Raw genomic sequence first — 20,592 nt, 5'->3', positions numbered from 1 at the left:
CGAAGGGTTAAAAAACTGGTTGCGTCGATCCAGAGGCGCGGAAATCAACAAGCGTACGTATGGCGTTTGAAGTTGGAAAAGTGGGTGATAAAAAACCTGTGGATCTGAGCTGAGGTCCACGTTCACCGTCCACATGTGGCCAGAAACTTAATGCTCGCTGTTTTGACCTGCTCATCCATAGGAGTATTTTATTTACCGCCCCACTCCCTCCACACTCTATCATGGCATCTCTTCAGGTAAATCCATCCATGACATTAAAACGCACATCATACTTGTTGACATGGCTCGTAATCAAACCCAGCAGCATCGGACAGATTCCAGGAGCATCCTAGGCAGAGTCTGAATTGACGCCTAGACACAAACAGTGCTCATGTCATTACACACTTCAGTTGCTAAAGTCGAAAGCAAAGAAAGACACAAACAAAAATGCCGAACACCAAGCAGCAAGAGGCCAAGAAGGAACATCTACACTTCTTTACATCGACGAATGGTCGCTGTTCTGGTGCGTTGGTTTTATGAGGTCTTAGCTACTACAACAAGTTTTTTCCAGCTCCGACGGGGAAGGGGTGATGATGACGGCGCGCCTTCGGCTCACTTCAACGCTTGTAGTCGTCGCTAGATGGTCTGTCAATCTAGATGTACTCCCTCTGTTTATAAATGTAGGACGTTTAGGATATTTCAATGTGAACAACAAACGTATTGAAATAGGTGAAGAAACGCACTAAAATGTGTATATATACATCTGATTTAGAAAAAATAAAATTAGAACATCTTATATTTGCGAACAGAGGGATTTTTTTTAATTATTACTGTTGCAATGTCATTTTTAATGATGAATAGAACGGAAGTTCTCTTGTAAAAAAGGGAAGGAACCAAAAGGGGTGCGTCGACCTATAAGCTATAGCTGAATACCAGGCGCCCGTTCATTCATTTTTGAAGCAAGCACAATTCCCTCCCCGCCACCCATTCTCACCCCCGCTTTGTTTCCTGCGCCCACCACTCCACATTTCGCTCTCGCCTTGCCTGCCGGGGGCCGTGGAGAGGGGACGAAGAGCAGAGAGAAACAAGGAGCTTCCTCTCACGACAGACAGACAGAGACAGACGAGGCGCCCGTCCCGGATGAGGGTCCATGCATCACGATCACGCCGTCCCCTCCTTTTTACCGCGACCGCGACCGCGACCGCCAGCGGCTGAATGTCAACCCACCACCAGCACCACCACCACCACCACCACAGCCTCAGCAGCAATGCCGTCCCCCGCGACATCCCCAAGCCCGCCTCCGCCGACGAGCTCGCCAAGAATGGCAAGAAGAAGAAGTCCTTCATGTCCAACATCTTCCGCAAGAAGGGCCGCAGCGGCGCCGGCGCCGGCACCTCCGACAAGCGCCCGCCCTCCCGCCGGGACCGGGACTTCCTCTTCGGTGCGTGCGTCGCCGTCGCCTTCGCCGTCATCGTTTTTTCGACGGTCATCGTTCTCCTATGTTTCTGACGGGCGCGCGGTTTCCTTTGCCATGGCAGATTTGGAAGAGAAATGCGGCGAGAGGGCGGACGCCGCGGCGGCGGAGTTCCTCGACGCGACCCCCACCGTCCGCAAGAGCGTCTCAGGTGAGCTCTCGTCGTCGTTTGTTTTGGGGGAGAAATGCGTGTGTGTGTGTGTACGCTCGTCGTGATCCATGGATCACATCGTGTCATGTCAGATCGGCATTGCGCGTCGCGAATCGAGAGCCTGACCCTCAGCTGCCTGGACTCGCCCAACAGGCAGAACGTCGACACACGGGAGTACAGGTAAAACAAACAAGACACCACGATCTTCAGCCCTCGTCTGATTGATTTTGTTGGATCGAAAGAGAAGAGGTTGACATTCTTGTCAGTCAGGTTGACGGCATTGCTGTGTTCTTTGCCGTCGCAGGGTGTTCGTGGGCACGTGGAACGTGGGCGGGAGGCCCCCTAACAGCAGCCTTAACCTAGAAGATTTTCTGCAGATAGAAGGGCTACCTGACATATACGTCCTAGGGTACGTACAGTACAGATTCTCACTGCAGTTTTTCACATGATCGACAATAACGATCGATGCTGCACATTTTTTCCGATCAAGTTATGATCTTATACGGGCGCAGGTTCCAGGAGATCGTGCCGCTGAACGCGGGCAACGTGCTGGTGGTGGAGGACAACGAGCCGGCGGCGAAATGGCTGGCGCTCATCTACCAGGCGCTGAACAAGCCCCAGCAGCAGCAGCACCAGCAGCAGACGCAGACGCAGCAGGAGCAGCCGTCCTCCGGCGACGAGCTGTCGCCGACGGAGTCCGTGGCGTCCTCCTCCCGGTCGACCCGCCCGGCCATCCCCAAGTCCTCCAGCGGCGGCGTGCTCCTCTTCCACAAGCCGTCCCTCAAGGCCCTCAGCAAGAACTACCGCGTCAACAGCGCGCTCGTCAAGACCTGCACCTGCATGGCCGACCCCTCCACCATGCACCGCCGCGCCAGGGAGATGCGGGACTTCATCTACCGCGTCGAGGCCTCCACGTCCGGCGCCGACGAACCGGACTACCCCTCCTCCTCCTCCTCCTTGTCGGCGGCGATGACGACGCCGCCCGCGGGGCTCGAGGCCGGCGGCGTCGGCGGGGGCGGCATGAGCTACTGCCTGATCGCCAGCAAGCAGATGGTGGGCATCTTCCTGTCGGTGTGGGTGCGGCGGGAGCTGGTGCAGAACATCGGCCACCTCCGGGTGGACTCCGTGGGGCGGGGCATCATGGGCCGCCTCGGCAACAAGGGCTGCATCGCCATGAGCATGACCCTGCACCAGACCAGCGTGTGCTTCGTGTGCAGCCACCTGGCCTCCGGCGAGAAGGACGGCGACGAGGTCCGCCGCAACTCCGACGTCGCCGAGATCCTCAAGAGCACCCAGTTCCCCCGCATCTGCAAGGTTCCCGGCCAGCGCATCCCCGAGAAGATCATCGACCACGAGTAAGCCAACCCCATCACCCACCCACACAACAAAATCATAGCCTCTGTCTGTGCTTGCTGATGTTGATTTCATCTGTGAAAATGCAGCCGGATCATATGGCTCGGGGACCTGAACTACCGCGTGGCGCTGACCTACGACGAGACCAGGGCGCTGCTGGAGCAGAACGACTGGGACACCCTGCTGGAGAACGACCAGGTATCAATCAGAATGGTGAACTGCATTTTTCAGATATGCTACAGTGCATGGCAGCAGCAGCCAAAAACCAAAGCAAACTCTGCTGGCTGACACCAAGAAACCTTTGTATCCCTGGGCAGCTGATGATCGAGAGGCAAGCAGGGAGGGTGTTCAAGGGGTGGAAGGAGGGCAAGATCTACTTCGCGCCGACTTACAAGTACAAGCTCAACTCCGACACCTACGCCGGCGAGACCACCAAGTCCAAGAGGAAGAGGAGAACACCCTCATGGTAGTCACCGGCAGAAAAAAGAATGGCCACTGCTGGACCTGAACCATGGAGGTTTCAGGTCTTTTGCCAAACTCTGACAGTAAGGTTACCTCCATGTCGATGCAGGTGCGACCGGATACTGTGGCACGGCAAGGGGATAGAGCAGCTGCAGTACATCAGAGGAGAGCACCGGTTCTCCGACCACCGGCCCGTCTGCAGCGTCTTTGTGGTCGAGGCCGACGTCGACAACGGGAGCAGGATCAGGAAGGGCTACTCCACCCTCGACTCCAGGATCCACTGCGAGTCCCCGTTGCCGATACCGCAGAGACACAGCTTCTATGACTTTTGACCTGTTATAGTGGTTCTCTTTTGTCTATACTTGTTCTATAGGTTACAAGGATCAGAAATGTCTCTAGTGAGAGTGGGGCTGAAATGTTTTTCAACTTTCATGCCTAGCACTCTTTCTTGCTGACTGAAATGTAAATGGTGGCTTCTAGCAGATATACAAGTTGTTGCCAACTCCTTGAGTTTTGACACTAGCTGGTACTCCTTGAGGGGTAAATAACAGTAGAAATTACTAGTATTTTTATCAGTCAAAAGCAGAGTAAAAACGACAGGAGGCGGTCAATGCGAAGTAAACATCAACTCTGATGTGCAGAAAAGGGCAGAAAGCCGATATTCAGATTTACTAAAAAGGGCAGGAAATATCATACATTCCAATAGATTCCAAGGAGCAACAGGCGTACAAAAACCCTGGGTAGCAAAGTACTTTATCATCGTTACCGTTTGATACGTTCATTTGTCGCCAAAAGGTCCTTCGAACAAGGTGACAAGGGCACCGACTACAAAATAAGTGAGGCAGCTTCCCCTTTGTTGTGTGTTAAAAGGGTTGTTATCACTTTTAATGTTCATCTGTTGGTGGGAATTCACTGTGGTGGGAGCTCATATCAACATCTGAGACGTACTTTTCATCCTGATAACTTCACGGATCAGATGAACTGCCACTTTTCTCTGCTGATGCACTACCTTCCCCTCGCGAGCTTGTCGATTTTACGGTGCTTGATTCGGTCTCTGTTTCTTCTTTCTTTTCAGACTCAGTCTCTGTTTCTCCTTTCTTTTCAGAAACAGTATCAGTTTCTTCCTTCTTTACAGATTCAGTCGCAGTTTCTACCATCTTCTCCGATGAAGTCTCGGTCTCTTCCCTCTCCTCAGATGCAGCCTCGGTATCTTCCTTCTCCGATCCAGTGTCTGTTTCTCCACTCTTTTCAGATGCGGCCTCTGTTTCCCCAATCATGTCAGATGCAGTCTCTTCAGTCTTCAAACCCGAGTCACCTTGTTGAGACCCGTGGTTCTTCATGCGATATGGCTCAGTGGCAAGAGCCGAATTCTCGGGGCTCCAGAATAATGGCATCTTTTTATCATCTTCTCTCATCCTTGCAGCATAATCATTTATGTTAAAAGTGGCCGGGTTTCTACCGCCAAATGCGCATTCTAACTCGTCCATATTGAAAAGGTCTTCCATTATCTTGTCAGTTTCAGGTCTATCTGAGTATACAAATTTGACCTTATTTTTCGTCTTTGGCTCAAGAAGGGGACTTGCCATCTGCATTCAGATCTAGAACTTAGTTTCGGAAACAGGTAACGATAAAAATAAATAAATAACACTGGATGCTCCATTTCCTTTGATATGCTAATATGCTATAATTGTTACTCACTGACAGAAACTCCACAAGACCAAAAAGAGAACATGAAGAAAACAAATACGAGGTGTTCTGATTTTAAGAAGAAGTTTTTAAGTTTATAACCAACCGTGATGTCTTATATTGGAAGTCTACACGCAAAGAGGAGAACAAAGATATGCTTAGGCACTAGATATGGAAAACATCACATCCCTATGTTTCTGAGACATTGAGGTATATTATGATAACCTAACTTTTCCAACCAGCTTTTGCCTATTTTTCTGCTTTCATGTGTATTTTACCACAGCAGATTATAAAATAAGGTTAGCACAACACAGTTTAGCAACCGCAAACTGCGGCTAAATAGATAAAAATAAGATGCTGAAAGCTTTTACAAATCATACCTTCCAGAAAGACTCAAAAAACTTGGGAGCGTTATAAAGAATTGCCACACCCAATCTTTCAGGATAATGACCTTGTAGGACATCCGCTGTTAACTTTGTCACTAGAAGTGATACATTAGGCAAGCTGAAGCCAGCAAAATCAATGAGCCAAACCATCTGATCCTGTCCAGCTGGAAGATTTAGAATTGCATTCTCCATACAGTATACCAAATACCTGATCTGTCCTTTGGACTTCTTGGTATTCTGAAAATGAGTCACCAAAATGAGAATGAAAAAATGACACAATCTAATGTGCATACATATGCACATTTTGATACAATAAAAAAGAAGGGCATCATTAAACCTGGCATCCAGGTCTCATGACAAGAATACTCCGTCCACTCTTGTCAAAATGATCACTTCGGTAAATTTTTCCAGTCATGGCTTCACCCGATATCTCATCCTATATCACGAAATTGAAATTAATAATGTTTGTCAAATACTAAGCCATCAGACGTACTACAATAATGCATCATTTACTCGGCTGTTTCACAAAGCATACTACAAAGATCCAGTACGTTACAAGGCGAATCACTTGTACCATATGGATACATGGCATGCTATTTCTTTGGAGAAATATAGGTTTGCTTAAGTCAAAAGGTGGGGACGGCTCACCCAACGTATCTCATCTGGCTTATACTCTGAACGCCATTTCAAGGTTTTTGTAAGCATTTTGGTAGCCTTCCTCACATCCCAGTTCCTTGCTATCAGGTACCTCGCAATTGAACCATCTGAGCAATACAGTGCAGATTTTCCAGATAGTTGTCCTAGAGCAGCTCTAACTTCACCAATCTAACAAGGAAGGATATAAATATGAGAAATAAAAACTGTATCCGCGCACAACAGGGTAAAGAATAATGAGTTGTATCTAAGCAAAATACTCAACCCAGGAGATACTGGATCACCTTTGACAGCTGCTGCTCATATAATGCTGCTTCTTTCGCATGGCCATTAACTGCACCACTCCCTGAGCTCATAATTCTGTTTTGCTATTCCCTATCATAAAACAACAGAAATTGCTTGTAAGAACTGTAAACTGAGTTGCATCAAGTTAGGCCAAAGAGAATGCCTGTATTTAGATGATATGAGAAACAGTATGATGAAGATAAAAAAAAAATCTAGCAGATCTGCACAACACAAGTGATCACGTAACTACGCTTAAAGATTACAGTTATGCTAGTTTGCACCCATTTGCAATGATAAACTCATAGCCAATCATATATATTCCCCACCACCCACACCCACACCCACACCCAAGAAAGTATGGCTCATACAGTCTAATCTCCCTCCCTCCCTCCCAACCCTAGCCGCCTCCCCCTCCCCCTTCCTTCCTCGCCGCCGCCTGAGGCAGCCGCCGGGCAAGCCCGGGGCACCAAGGATGGTGGCGGCGGGGCCTAGGCTGCCCTGCCTCTGCATGCGGAGTCCCGGATCTGGAGCGGCGGCTCCATTGACGAGGCACGGCAGGCTAGCAGCCGTGCGGGAGGTGGATCCGGCGTCTTGGCCGCGCGGGCGGCGGGATCCGGTGGTCGTTGGCGTCTGGCGGCGGCTTTTGCGGTGGCCAGTGCGCGCGATCTGTCGCCTCCCCTCCTCCCCTGTTCGGCGTGCGGGCCAGCCTGGTCGGGCCACGCTTTCTTGGATTGCCGGTTTTGTACAGGAGGTGCTACTGGTGGTGGGGATCTAGTTCGGACGAAATCCCTGGTCGGCCATGGCCGGCCGCGTCGACGGCGACGCCTGAGGGCGTCGTTCCCCTCCTTGGAGGCGTCGGTATGGACTGATCCCCTCACTTCCCCTTCCCCTAGGTCTCTCGGGCGAAAGCCTTAACTTTGTTGGGCGGCGGCAGCGCTTACGGCGCCGTTCCCTTCTTGAAGGTGCCGCTTTGGGAACCTTGGGGCTGGGTGGCGCTTGTGGGTGGTGGGCGACGGCGGTGGTGCGGCCCTATCCTAGCATGGATCTCCGTCCGTTGCTTGGAGATGGACTCGCGTAGGTGGAGGTCGTCGTTTGGCGCCATGACGGCGTCGATGGCGGAGGCACCTACCAAGGCTGGTACCTCAATCTGATCTGAAGATGGACCAGTGGAAGATGGCGGCGACGACACATGTGAGTGCGTCGGACCGGTTTGTGCCCCGAACCCGGTATGTGGCTCGGTCAGGGTGTCCGGCTTTAGATGTTAGGCTTAGGTGAGAGGTCTGGGTATTTGGTCCAGCTTGCACCCCTTCATCATATGGATAGGAGTAGCGACAGATGTTGCCAAGATGGTGGATTCAGGCATATTGTTGTACTGCTTCGTAAGGTCCTCGAGAATAATCAATAAAATGGCCGCATGCATCTCCCAGATGCAGAGGCCGGGGGTCATCCTCCTTTTCTAAAAAAAGCAATTGAGAAGACGGTGGTATGGACTGGGTGAAGTGAAAGTGACAGGGAAATAGAGCATTCTGTTGGTGATCTACATGAAGCATAACAGTTCATCGATGCCAACCAACTCATCTTTTTTCTCAATTAATACAATAGTCTGTAAAAGTAGACCTGTAACTGAAACAAGGAGAAAGTTACTGAGGCTGGAGCATTTTTTGTGTGTATAAAATTACCTACTCCGGTAGTATAGATCAATATTTGTGTGTATGTTTAAACCTTCATAGATCGTATTTGTCTTCAACTTGTGTGTTAATCCAATCTGACAACCAAGGAGTAGAATACAAGAAAAATAATGGACAAGGATACAATGTTCACATCAGCCATCACTGCGAGATCTTGATGCTGAATCTGCCGTGTCAACTATGAACACTGTCCAGTTAGCCATCCCGCAGGAGGCAGCAGAACAACCCAGTAGCAAACAAGACTCCCGCAAGTAAAAAAAAAACAATAGTCCCAAATTTCCACTGCCGGCCAACCACTCCGGAACGGCAAAATTGAGAGTCGTGTGCCCCCAAAAGGACACTAATCAACAGGCAACCTCGAGTACGCGACCCTCACCAAGAATCATCCAGATCCTCAACAATCTACCTGAACCATTTAAAGAGGGGGGGAATTGCGGAGCAGCCAGATTCCTGAAGGAACCTCCCAAATCAGGCTGGAAATCGCAGTAAATGAATACAGCCAAGGGCCATAAAACCACAGCTCCTGCCTGCCCGGGAAGGCGGCGCCCGCCGCAAGGACCAAGGAACGCCGCCGAAGTGGCACGCGCCCCAAGACGGCGGGGTTAACAACTCCCCAAGAAACGCCGCCGCGGGCAGGAATGCAAGATCCCACCCAGCCTACGCCTGGCCTCGAGCTAATAAACCACGCGCGCCCAGGGGATCCCGCCAAGCCGGGAGCTTTCCGGCACATGCAGCAGCAAATCGTCCGTCCGGAAGCAAAGCAACAACGCCCAAAAAGGACAGGCAGCCTTTCTTCCGGAAGAAAGAAAAAAGAGAGGAGAAACTGGTACCGGAGAGCAAGGGCTGGCTGGCTGGCTGGCTGTTCCAGGCGCTCACCTCGTCGACGGCGAGGCGGGGAAGGCGGAGCGCGCGAGGGCCGGCCGGGTCGGCCGAGTCGTCCTCTCCTCTCCTCTCCTCTCCTCTCCCACCACGCATGGGAAGCGAAGACGCGAGTGAGACGAGTACTAGTAGTAAAAAAAAAGTGGAATCTGCCTCCCGTCGATACGTTCGGGGAATGGAATAAATCGGACGGCCCCGCCAGGCCCGATCCCCTCGCGTCGGGCCATCGGACGGCCGGGCCCGCCCCGCGTGCTGGGCGGTGAACGGGACAGGCAGGAAACGGAAAAACTATTTGGGATTGTCGGGAGGCCGTGAGCTGTTTTCCCGTCTTGTGTTACCGTGCTCGTGTTTGGGCGCCGTGATCGCGGAATGGGATCGGATTGGGCGGTTAAGCGCTGAGGATAATGATATGAGAACATGCCACCATGGCGAAAGTGCCATTCTTCTTGGAGGTGGTGTGAATGCGCGGCGAAGAAATACTCGTTGGTTTAGCAACGGGGATAAATATCATAGTTTTATTTATTTTTTTACTTTTTGTAAATGGCTCAAGGCCATATATTAAGTGAGTTTTTTTAGAAAAAACGCATGCACAACTGAACTGCTAGAAAAGGCCCCTTTCAGATGAAATTGATGTAAAAGACCACTGGGCTATCGCGGCACACGCGTCAGCCGACACGTGACACCTGCCGCCAAGCCCACATGCGGCAACACCGGTCACTCCTGGCGCCACGGCAACACTGTTCATCTAGGATGAACGGTAATTTTGAAAAAAAAATAGCAGGAAAACACAAAAAAAAACCTGGAATTTTGCATCTAGTTATAACACTCGATCATCTTTGCTTGTTGGCAAAAAATTTGCTGCTATTTTTTTGGGGGAATAATGTTCATCCATAGTGAAACATGTTTTCTGAGCAAAAATCGTCCTTCGTCTAAACAGTCGTGAACATTGTTGTTGTCCTTGGTCGTGGCGGCAGGTGACACGTGTCGCCATGGTCCGGGGGTCTTTTCTATCGGCATGTGGTCCTTTTGAAAAAAAAATATATTAAGTATCGCAATTTCGTAAAGCAAGATGTGGTTGGATGGTTAAAGGACAGTTGTATCAAGACGTATGTAACGACTTCGTCAATCTTAAAATGATGTGTTGGTTCAGCCTTTTGAATAGGCTGTGAGGTATTTGCCCGCGTTGTTTACCATGCTCTTGTTTGGCGGTGTGATGGAGAAATCGGATTGGATCGGACGGTTAAGTGTTGAGGATAATGATAGGAGACCATGCTCTTTTTTGAACATGATAATACGCAGATACTCACTCATACACATATACATTAGATATGAGAACATGCTATCATGAGGAAAGTATCGTTCTTCTTGAAGATAATGAAAATGTGCGATGAAGAAATATTTGTTGGTTTAACAACGATGATAAATATTAGAATATTCTTTTTCACTTTTGCAAATGGCTCAAGGCCATAAGTATCTCAGTTTCGTACTAACGCACCCATTTAACACATATTAGAGTTACCCCTAAGGTTTCGGTTTGCGATATAATCTACCCTATTTAGCAAATTTCTTTTCAATTTTTACTACTCGATTTATGCAGATTGTTGCTACTTTTACCCCGTCTAATTTATTTATTTTTGCCTTCTGACTAGTCGGCCCACCTATAAGTGTTGTCTTGGATGCCATTCGGTTGGTTAATTTGGCTAACCCATTTTCTTTTGTTACGTTTGGTTTTTCTTTTCAGGACGAGTGAGTCCAATGCAATGGTGTTTCGCGAGGGTATTGTTGTTGTTAGTTGCCTCGTCCTCGTCGTCATCGGGTTATCCATCGGCACACTAAAGTAGTGGTGTTGTCGGGGCGGTAAGCTCATGCTCACGAGATGGGTGGGAGGCGAGAATTCGCTGAGTGTGCACTAAGCTCAGGAGTGTTAGAGGGCAAGAGAGGGAGATGGAAGAGGTGAAACAACAATAGAAAGCTCAGCACAAAAAGGCGAGGACGCTCTGTCGAGCTAAAGGAGCTAAAAAATAATGACATCATTGTTAATGGTGGGTATCGAAGCTGACGCTTGTGGGGTGGCAGATCCAGGATAAAGGGTTGCTCGGGGACGGTTATAAGAGCTTTGCCATCACCATGTAAAGTCGATAAGAGGAGAACAAAGAGCGGGGACAAGACTGTAGGGACATATCGATCGCGGTGACGACAGGCCAGAGACGAGGAAGAAGAAAGGGGTGATGGTCATAAAGGGCTTCCCGGGTTGACTTTGATGGAGTTGCTCCGGGGGCAGGGATGAAACCTCTTAGACATGAAGGCGTAGAGAAGCGTGGACGTTGGCCCAAGGCGTGGACGGTGGCTACCATGCTCGGAGCCCTGATTATTGTGGCCACATGAAAAGTTGGTACCACTATAACATGAACCCAACAATCATCTGGAGAAATAAACCAGCCCATTTGGCAAGCCAAGTCAACACTTACATGTGGACCGAACTGTTGGAATTATGCCCTAGAGGCAATAATAAATGTATAGTTATTATTATAATTCCTATATCAAGATAATAGTTTATTATCCATGCTATAATTGTATTGAATGAAGACTCATTTACATGTGTGGATACATAGACAAAACACCGTCCCTAGCATGCCTCTAGTTGGCTAGCCAGTTGATCGATGATAGTCAGTGTCTTCTGATTATGAACAAGGTGTTGTTGCTTGATAACTGGATCACGTCATTGGGAGAATCACGTGATGGACTAGACCCAAACTAATAGACGTAGCATGTTGATCGTGTCATTTTGTTGCTACTGTTTTCTGCGTGTCAAGTATTTATTCCTATGACCATGAGATCATATAACTCACTGACACCGGAGGAATGCTTTGTGTGTATCAAACGTCGCAACGTAACTGGGTGACTATAAAGATGCTCTACAGGTATCTCCGAAGGTGTTAGTTGAGTTAGTATGGATCAAGACTGGGATTTGTCACTCCGTGTGACGGAGAGGTATCTCGGGGCCCACTCGGTAATACAACATCACACATAAGCCTTGCAAGCAATGTAACTTAGTGTAAGTTGCGGGATCTTGTATTACGGAACGAGTAAAGAGACTTGCCGGTAAACGAGATTGAAATAGGTATGCGGATACTGACGATCGAATCTCAGGCAAGTAACATACCGAAGGACAAAGGGAATGACATACGGGATTATACGAATCCTTGGCACTGAGGTTCAAACGATAAGATCTTCGTAGAATATGTAGGATCCAATATGGGCATCCAGGTCCCGCTATTGGATATTGACCGAGGAGTCTCTCGGGTCATGTCTACATAGTTCTCGAACCCGCAGGGTCTGCACACTTAAGGTTCGACGTTGTTTTATGCGTATTTGAGTTATATGGTTGGTTACCGAATGTTGTTCGGAGTCCCGGATGAGATCACGGACGTCACGAGGGTTTCCGGAATGGTCCGGAAACGAAGATTGATATATAGGATGACCTCATTTGATTACCGGAAGGTTTTCGGAGTTACCGGGAATGTACCGGGAATGACGAATGGGTTCCGGGGGTTCACCGGAGGGGGGCAACCCACTCCGGGGAAGCCCATAGGTATTTGGGGGGGTCACACCAGCCCTTAGTGGGCTGGTGGGACAGCCCACCAAATCCTATGCGCCAAGGAAGGAAAATCAAAGAAAGAAAAAAAAAGGAGGGGAAGTGGGAAGGGGGAAGGACTCCCTCCCACCAAACCAAGTAGGACTCGGTTTGGGGGGGGGAGAGTCCTCCCCCCTGGCTCGGCCGACCCCTTGGGGTTCCCTTGGACCCCAAGGCAAGGTCCCCCTCCCTCCTCCTATATATATGGGGCTTTTAGGGCAGATTTGAGACGACTTTCTCACGGCTGCCCGACCACATACCTCCATAGTTTTTCCTCTAGATCGTGTTTCTGCGGAGCTCGGGCGGAGCCCTGCTGAGACAAGATCATCACCAACCTCCGGAGCGCCGTCACGCTGCCGGAGAACTCTTCTACCTCTCCGTCTCTCTTGCTGGATCAAGAAGGCCGAGATCATCGTCGAGCTGTACGTGTGCTGAACGCGGAGGTGCCGTCCGTTCGGTACTAGATCGTGGGACTGATCGCGGGATAGTTCGCGGGGCGGATCGAGGGACGTGAGGACGTTCCACTACATCAACCGCGATCTTTAATCGCTTCTGCTGTACGATCTACAAGGGTATGTAGATCACTCATCCCCTCTCGTAGATGGACATCACCATGATAGGTCTTCGTGCGCGTAGGAAATTTTTTGTTTCCCATGCGACGTTCCCCAACAGTGGCATCATGAGCTAGGTTCATGCGTAGATGTCTTCTCGAGTAGAACACAAAAGGTTTTGTGGGCGGTGATGTGCGTTTTGCTGCCCTCCTTAGTCTTTTCTTGATTCCGCGGTATTGTTGGATTGAAGCGGCTTGGACCGACATTACTCGTACGCTTACGAGAGACTGGTTTCATCGTTACGAGTAACCCCCTTTGCTCAAAGATGACTGGCAAGTGACGGTTTCTCCAACTTTAGTTGAATCGGATTTGACCGAGGAGGTCCTTGGATGAGGTTAAATAGCAACTCATATATCTCCGTTGTGGTGTTTGCGTAAGTAAGATGCGATCCTACTAGATACCCTTGGTCACCACGTAAAACATGCAACAACAAAATTAGAGGACGTCTAACTTGTTTTTGCAGGGTATGATTGTGATGTGATATGGCCAAACGATGTGATGTGATATATTGGATGTATGAGATGATCATGTTGTAATAGAAATATCGACTTGCATGTCGATGGTACGACAACCGGCAGGAGCCATAGGGTTGTCTTTATACTAACATATGTGCTTGCAGATGCGTTTACTATTTTGCTAGGATGTAGCTTTAGTAGTGATAGCATAAGTAGCACGACAACCCCGATGGCGACACGTTGATGGAGATCATGATGATGGAGATCATGGTGTGGCGCCGGTGACAAGAAGATCGTGCCGGTGCTTTGGTGATGGAGATCAAGAAGCACGTGATGATGGCCATATCATGTCACTTATGAATTGCATGTGATGTTAATCCTTTTATGCACCTTATTTTGCTTAGAACGACGGTAGCATTATGAGGTGATCTCTCACTAAAATTTCAAGATGTGTTCTCCCCGACTGTGCACCGTTGCTACAGTTCGTCGTTTCGAGACACCACGTGATGATCGGGTGTGATAGACTCAACGTTCACATACAACGGGTGCAAAACAGTTGCGCACGCGGAACACTCGGGTTAAGCTTGACGAGCCTAGCATGTGCAGACATGGCCTCGGAACACATGAGACCGAAAGGTCGATCATGAATCATATAGTTGATATGATTAGCATAGAGATGCTTACCACTGAAACTACTCTCGACTCACGTGATGATCGGACTTGGGATAGTGTAAGTGGATCATGAACCACTCAAATGACTAGAGAGATGTACTTTTTGAGTGGGAGTTTAGCATATAATTTGATTAAGTTGAACTCTAATTATCTTGAACATAGTCTAAGTCCACTTTGAATATATTTGTGTTGTAGATCATGGCTCACGCAAGTGTCATCCTCAATTTTAATACGTTCCTAGAGAAAGCTAAGTTGAAAGATGATGGAAGCAACTTTGTAGACTGGGCTCGTAATCTTAAGCTAATCTTACAAGCTGGAAAGAAGGATTATGTCCTTAATGCTGCGCTAGGAGATGAACCACCCGCTACGGCTGATCAGGATGTTAAGAACGCTTGGCTAGCACGTAAGGAGGACTACTCAATAGTTCAATGTGCAGTCTTGTATGGCTTAGAGCCGGGACTTCAACGTCGCTTTGAGCGTCATGGAGCATTTGAGATGTTCCAGGAGTTGAAGTTTATCTTTCAGAAGAACGCCCGGATCGAGAGGTATGAGACCTCCGATAAATTCTATGCTTGCAAGATGGAGGAAAGCTCGTCTGTCAGTGAACATGTGCTCAAGATGTCTGGGTACTCAAACCGTCTAGCTGAACTAGGGATTGAACTCCCGCAAGAAGCTATCACTGACAGAATCCTCCAATCACTGCCACCAAGCTATAAAGGCTTTGTGTTGAACTACAACATGCAAGGGATGAACAAGTCTCCCGGCGAGTTGTTTGCGATGCTGAAAGTCGCAGAGTCTGAACTCCGTAAAGAGCATCAAGTGTTGATGGTGAGCAAGACCACTAGTTTCAAGAGAAACGGCAAAGGCAAGAAGGGCAATTCGAAGAAGAGCGGCAAGCCTGTTGCCAATCCGCCGAAGAAACCCAAGGCTGGACCTAAGCCTGAAACAGAGTGCTTCTATTGCAAGGGTATGGGTCACTGGAAGCGCAATTGCCCCAAGTATCTGGCAGATAAGAAGGCGGGCAAAGAAAAATCAGGTATATTTGATATACATGTTATTGATGTGTACTTAACCGGCTCTCGTAGTAGTGCCTGGGTATTCGATACCGGTTCTGTTGCTCACATTTGCAACTCGAAACAGGAACTGCGGAATAGACGAAGGCTGGCGAAAGACGAAGTGACGATGCGCGTAGGAAACGGTTCCAAGGTTGATGCAATCGCCGTCGGCACCGTGTCACTTCAACTACCATCGGGATTAGTGATGAACTTAAATCATTGTTATTTAGTGCCTGCGTTGAGCATGAACATTATATCTGGATCTTGTTTATTGCGAGACAGTTACTCTTTTAAGTCTGAGAATAATGGTTGTTCTATTTCTATGAGTAACATCTTTTATGGTCATGCACCGAATGTGAGAGGATTGTTCATATTGAATCTCGATAGCGATACGCATATACATAACATTGAGACCAAAAGAGTTAGAGTGAACAATGATAGCGCCATATTTTTGTGGCACTGCCGCTTGGGTCATATTGGTGTAAAGCGCATGAAGAAGCTCCATGTTGATGGACTTTTCGAGTCACTTGACTTTGATTCACTTGACACGTGCGAACCATGCCTCATGGGAAAGATGACTAATACTCCGTTCTCCGGAACAATGGAGCGTGCAAGTGACTTGTTGGAAATCATACATACCGATGTGTGTGGTCCAATGAGCGTGGAGGCACGCGGCGGATATCGTTATTTTCTCACCTTCACTGACGATCTAAGTAGATATGGTTATGTCTACTTGATGAAGCACAAGTCTGAAACATTTGAAAAGTTCAAGCAATTTCAGAGTGAAGTGGAAAATCATCGTAACAAGAAGATCAAGTTCCTACCGTCTGATCGTGGGGGTGAGTATCTGAGTTTCGAGTTTGGTACTCACTTAAAACAATGTGGAATTGTTTCGCAGTTAACACCGCTTGGAACACCACAGCGTAATGGTGTGTCCGAACGTCGTAATCGCACTTTATTAGAAATGGTGCGATCTATGATGTCTCTTACTGATTTGCCGTTATCGTTTTGGGGTTATGCATTAGAAACAGCTGCATTCACTTTAAATAGGGCACCATCGAAATCCGTTGAGACGACACCGTACGAACTGTGGTGTGGCAAAAGGCCAAAGTTGTCGTTTCTTAAAGTTTGGGGATGTCAAGCTTATGTCAAAAAGCTTCAGCCTGAAAAGCTGGAACCCAAAGCGGAAAAATGCGTCTTCATAGGTTACCCAAAAGAGACAGTTGGGTACACCTTCTATCTCAAATCCGAGGGCAAAGTGTTTGTTGCTAAGAACGGAACTTTTCTCGAGAAGGAGTTTCTCTCGAGAGAATTGAGTGGGAGGAAGATAGAACTTGACGAGGTTGTCGAACCTCTCATCCCTCTGGATGGTGGCGCAGGGCAGGGGGAAACCTCTGTCATTGCGACGCCGGTTGAGGAGGAAGTTAATGATGATGATCATGAAACTCCAGTTCAAGTTTCTGTTGAACCACGTAGGTCGACGAGATCACGCGCTGCTCCAGAGTGGTACGGTAATCCCGTCTTATCAATCATGTTGTTAGACAACAATGAACCTGCAAATTATGAAGAAGCAATGGTGGGGCCAGATTCCAACAAATGGCTAGAAGCCATGAAATCCGAGATAGGATCCATGTATGAGAACAAAGTGTGGACTTTGGAGATACTACCTGAGGGCCGCAAGGCTATTCAGAACAAATGGATCTTTAAGAAGAAGACGGACGCTGACGGTAATGTGACCGTTTATAAAGCTCGACTTGTGGCAAAGGGTTTTTCACAAGTTCCAGGAATTGACTACGATGAGACTTTCTCTCCCGTAGCGATGCTTAAGTCCGTCAGAATCATGTTAGCAATAGCTGCATTTTTCGATTATGAAATCTGGCAGATGGATGTAAAAACGGCGTTCCTTAACGGTTTCCTTAAGGAAGAGTTGTATATGATGCAACCCGAAGGTTTTGTCGATCCTAAAAATGCTGACAAAGTGTGTAAGCTCCAGCGATCCATTTATGGACTGGTGCAAGCATCTCGGAGTTGGAACAAACGCTTTGATGAGGTGATCAAAGCATTTGGGTTTATACAAGTGGTTGGAGAATCTTGTATTTACAAGAAAGTGAGTGGGAGCTCTGTGGCGTTTCTAATATTATATGTGGATGACATATTACTGATTGGAAACAACGTAGAGCTTTTTGAGAGCATAAAAGGTTACTTGAATAAAAGTTTCTCTATGAAGGACCTAGGAGAAGCTGCTTACATTCTGGGCATTAAGATCTATAGGGATAGATCAAAACGCCTGATAGGACTTTCACAAAGCACATACCTTGATAAAGTTTTGAAGAGGTTCAAAATGGAATAGTCCAAGAAAGGATTCTTGCCAGTGTTACAAGGTACGAGATTGAGTAAGACTCAGTGCCCAGCAACTGATGAAGATAGAGAGCATATGCGCTCCGTCCCCTATGCTTCAGCCATAGGCTCTATCATGTATGCAATGCTGTGCACTAGACCGGATGTTAGCCTGGCCATAAGTATGGCAGGTAGGTTCCAGAGTAATCCAGGAGTGGATCACTGGACGGCGGTCAAGAATATCCTGAAGTACCTGAAAAGGACTAAGGAGATGTTTCTCGTGTATGGAGGTGACGAAGAGCTCGCCGTAAAAGGTTACGTCGATGCAAGCTTTGACACAGATCCGGATGACTCTAAGTCGCAAACCGGATACGTATTTATTCTTAATGGGGGTGCAGTAATCTGGTGCAGTTCCAAGCAAAGCGTCGTAGCAGATTCTACATGTGAAGCGGAATACATGGCTGCCTCGGAGGCGGCTAAGGAAGGTGTCTGGATGAAGCAGTTCATGACGGATCTTGGAGTGGTGCCAAGTGCACTGGATCCAATAACCTTGTTCTGTGACAACACTGGTGCCATTGCCCTGGCAAAGGAACCAAGGTTTCACAAGAAGACCAGACACATCAAACGACGCTTCAACCTCATCCGCGACTACGTCGAGGAGGAGGACGTAAATATATGCAAAGTGCACACGGATCTGAATGTAGCAGACCCGCTGACTAAACCTCTTCCACGGCCAAAACATGATCGACACCAGAACTGTATGGGTGTTAGATTTATTACAATGTAATTCACATGGTGATGTGAGAGCTAGATTATTGACTCTAGTGCAAGTGGGAGACTGTTGGAATTATGCCCTAGAGGCAATAATAAATGTATAGTTATTATTATAATTCCTGTATCAAGATAATAGTTTATTATCCATGCTATAATTGTATTGAATGAAGACTCATTTACATGTGTGGATACATAGACAAAACACCGTCCCTAGCATGCCTCTAGTTGGCTAGCCAGTTGATCGGTGATAGTCAGTGTCTTCTGATTATGAACAAGGTGTTGTTGCTTGATAACTGGATCACGTCATTGGGAGAATCACGTGATGGACTAGACCCAAACTAATAGACGTAGCATGTTGATCGTGTCATTTTGTTGCTACTGTTTTCTGCGTGTCAAGTATTTATTCCTATGACCATGAGATCATATAACTCACTGACACCGGAGGAATGCTTTGTGTGTATCAAACGTCGCAACGTAACTGGGTGACTATAAAGATGCTCTACAGGTATCTCCGAAGGTGTTAGTTGAGTTAGTATGGATCAAGACTGGGATTTGTCACTCCGTGTGACGGAGAGGTATCTCAGGGCCCACTCGGTAATACAACATCACACATAAGCCTTGCAAGCAATGTAACTTAGTGTAAGTTGCGGGATCTTGTATTACGGAACGAGTAAAGAGACTTGCCGGTAAACGAGATTGAAATAGGTATGCGGATACTGACGATCGAATCTCAGGCAAGTAACATACCGAAGGACAAAGGGAATGACATACGGGATTATACGAATCCTTGGCACTGAGGTTCAAACGATAAGATCTTTGTAGAATATGTAGGATCCAATATGGGCATCCAGGTCCCGCTATTGGATATTGACCGAGGAGTCTCTCGGGTCATGTCTACATAGTTCTCGAACCCGCAGGGTCTACACACTTAAGGTTCGACGTTGTTTTATGCGTATTTGAGTTATATGGTTGGTTACCGAATGTTGTTCGGAGTCCCGGATGAGATCACGGACGTCACGAGGGTTTCCGGAATGGTCCGGAAACGAAGATTGATATATAGGATGACCTCATTTGATTACCGGAAGGTTTTCGGAGTTACCGGGAATGTACCGGGAATGACGAATGGGTTCCGGGGGTTCACCGGAGGGGGGCAACCCACTCCGGGGAAGCCCATAGGTATTTGGGGGGGTCACACCAGCCCTTAGTGGGCTGGTGGGACAGCCCACCAAATCCTATGCGCCAAGGAAGGAAAATCAAAGAAAGAAAAAAAAAGGAGGGGAAGTGGGAAGGGGGAAGGACTCCCTCCCACCAAACCAAGTAGGACTCGGTTTGGGGGGGGAGAGTCCTCCCCCCTGGCTCGGCCGACCCCTTGGGGTTCCCTTGGACCCCAAGGCAAGGTCCCCCTCCCTCCTCCTATATATATGGGGCTTTTAGGGCAGATTTGAGACGACTTTCTCACGGCTGCCCGACCACATACCTCCATAGTTTTTCCTCTAGATCGTGTTTCTGCGGAGCTCGGGCGGAGCCCTGCTGAGACAAGATCATCACCAACCTCCGGAGCGCCGTCACGCTGCCGGAGAACTCTTCTACCTCTCCGTCTCTCTTGCTGGATCAAGAAGGCCGAGATCATCGTCGAGCTGTACGTGTGCTGAACGCGGAGGTGCCGTCCGTTCGTTACTAGATCGTGGGACTGATCGCGGGATAGTTCGCGGGGCGGATCGAGGGACGTGAGGACGTTCCACTACATCAACCGTGATCTTTAATCGCTTCTGCTGTACGATCTACAAGGGTATGTAGATCACTCATCCCCTCTCGTAGATGGACATCACCATGATAGGTCTTCGTGCGCGTAGGAAAATTTTTGTTTCCCATGCGACGTTCCCCAACACGAACTAGTTAGAATGGCAAAAAGGGTAGAAAGTGGCAACCTTTTATTTAAGTTAAGTAAAAATGTGTTAAATGGAGCACATTGTGTAAGAAATCTGAAACTTGGGCATAAAAATGGAGTTTACTCCACACATTACCTAGTAAACAGGACACAAATTACAACAAATGAA

At 48.1% G+C, this 20,592-nt stretch overlaps 2 protein-coding genes across 3 annotated transcripts; one reads left to right on the top strand and one right to left on the bottom strand.

The window, feature by feature from the left end:
• The first annotated feature begins 951 nt into the window (after nucleotides 1-951).
• On the top strand, nucleotides 952-4,098 carry LOC123404998 (type I inositol polyphosphate 5-phosphatase 5-like). The gene is made up of 8 exons (XM_045098876.1): nucleotides 952-1,420; nucleotides 1,518-1,604; nucleotides 1,697-1,784; nucleotides 1,909-2,013; nucleotides 2,117-2,959; nucleotides 3,047-3,155; nucleotides 3,275-3,423; nucleotides 3,529-4,098. Exons 1-8 carry the CDS (start codon nucleotides 1,195-1,197, stop codon nucleotides 3,749-3,751), a joined length of 1,830 nt encoding a protein of 609 aa, XP_044954811.1. The 5' UTR covers nucleotides 952-1,194; the 3' UTR covers nucleotides 3,752-4,098.
• On the bottom strand, nucleotides 4,056-9,146 carry LOC123404999 (phosphatidylinositol transfer protein 3-like). Of its 2 annotated transcripts, none has more exons than XM_045098877.1 (6): nucleotides 8,995-9,146; nucleotides 6,430-6,520; nucleotides 6,140-6,316; nucleotides 5,829-5,927; nucleotides 5,486-5,728; nucleotides 4,056-5,005 (listed from the first exon to the last, which is right to left on the bottom strand). In XM_045098877.1, the coding sequence occupies exons 2-6, from the start codon at nucleotides 6,499-6,501 to the stop codon at nucleotides 4,385-4,387; spliced, it is 1,212 nt and encodes a 403-aa protein (XP_044954812.1). In that variant the 5' UTR covers nucleotides 6,502-6,520; nucleotides 8,995-9,146; the 3' UTR covers nucleotides 4,056-4,384. The 2 variants fall into 2 exon arrangements, with proteins under 2 accessions (XP_044954812.1, XP_044954813.1); XM_045098878.1 differs by having other exon boundaries at nucleotides 8,949-9,118.
• Between the last annotated feature and the right edge of the window lie 11,446 nt (nucleotides 9,147-20,592).

Source organism: Hordeum vulgare, chromosome 6H, assembly GCF_904849725.1.
Source record: "Hordeum vulgare subsp. vulgare chromosome 6H, MorexV3_pseudomolecules_assembly, whole genome shotgun sequence".
Lineage (NCBI taxonomy): Eukaryota > Viridiplantae > Streptophyta > Magnoliopsida > Poales > Poaceae > Hordeum > Hordeum vulgare.
This window is presented reverse-complemented; position numbering and strand designations above follow the sequence as displayed.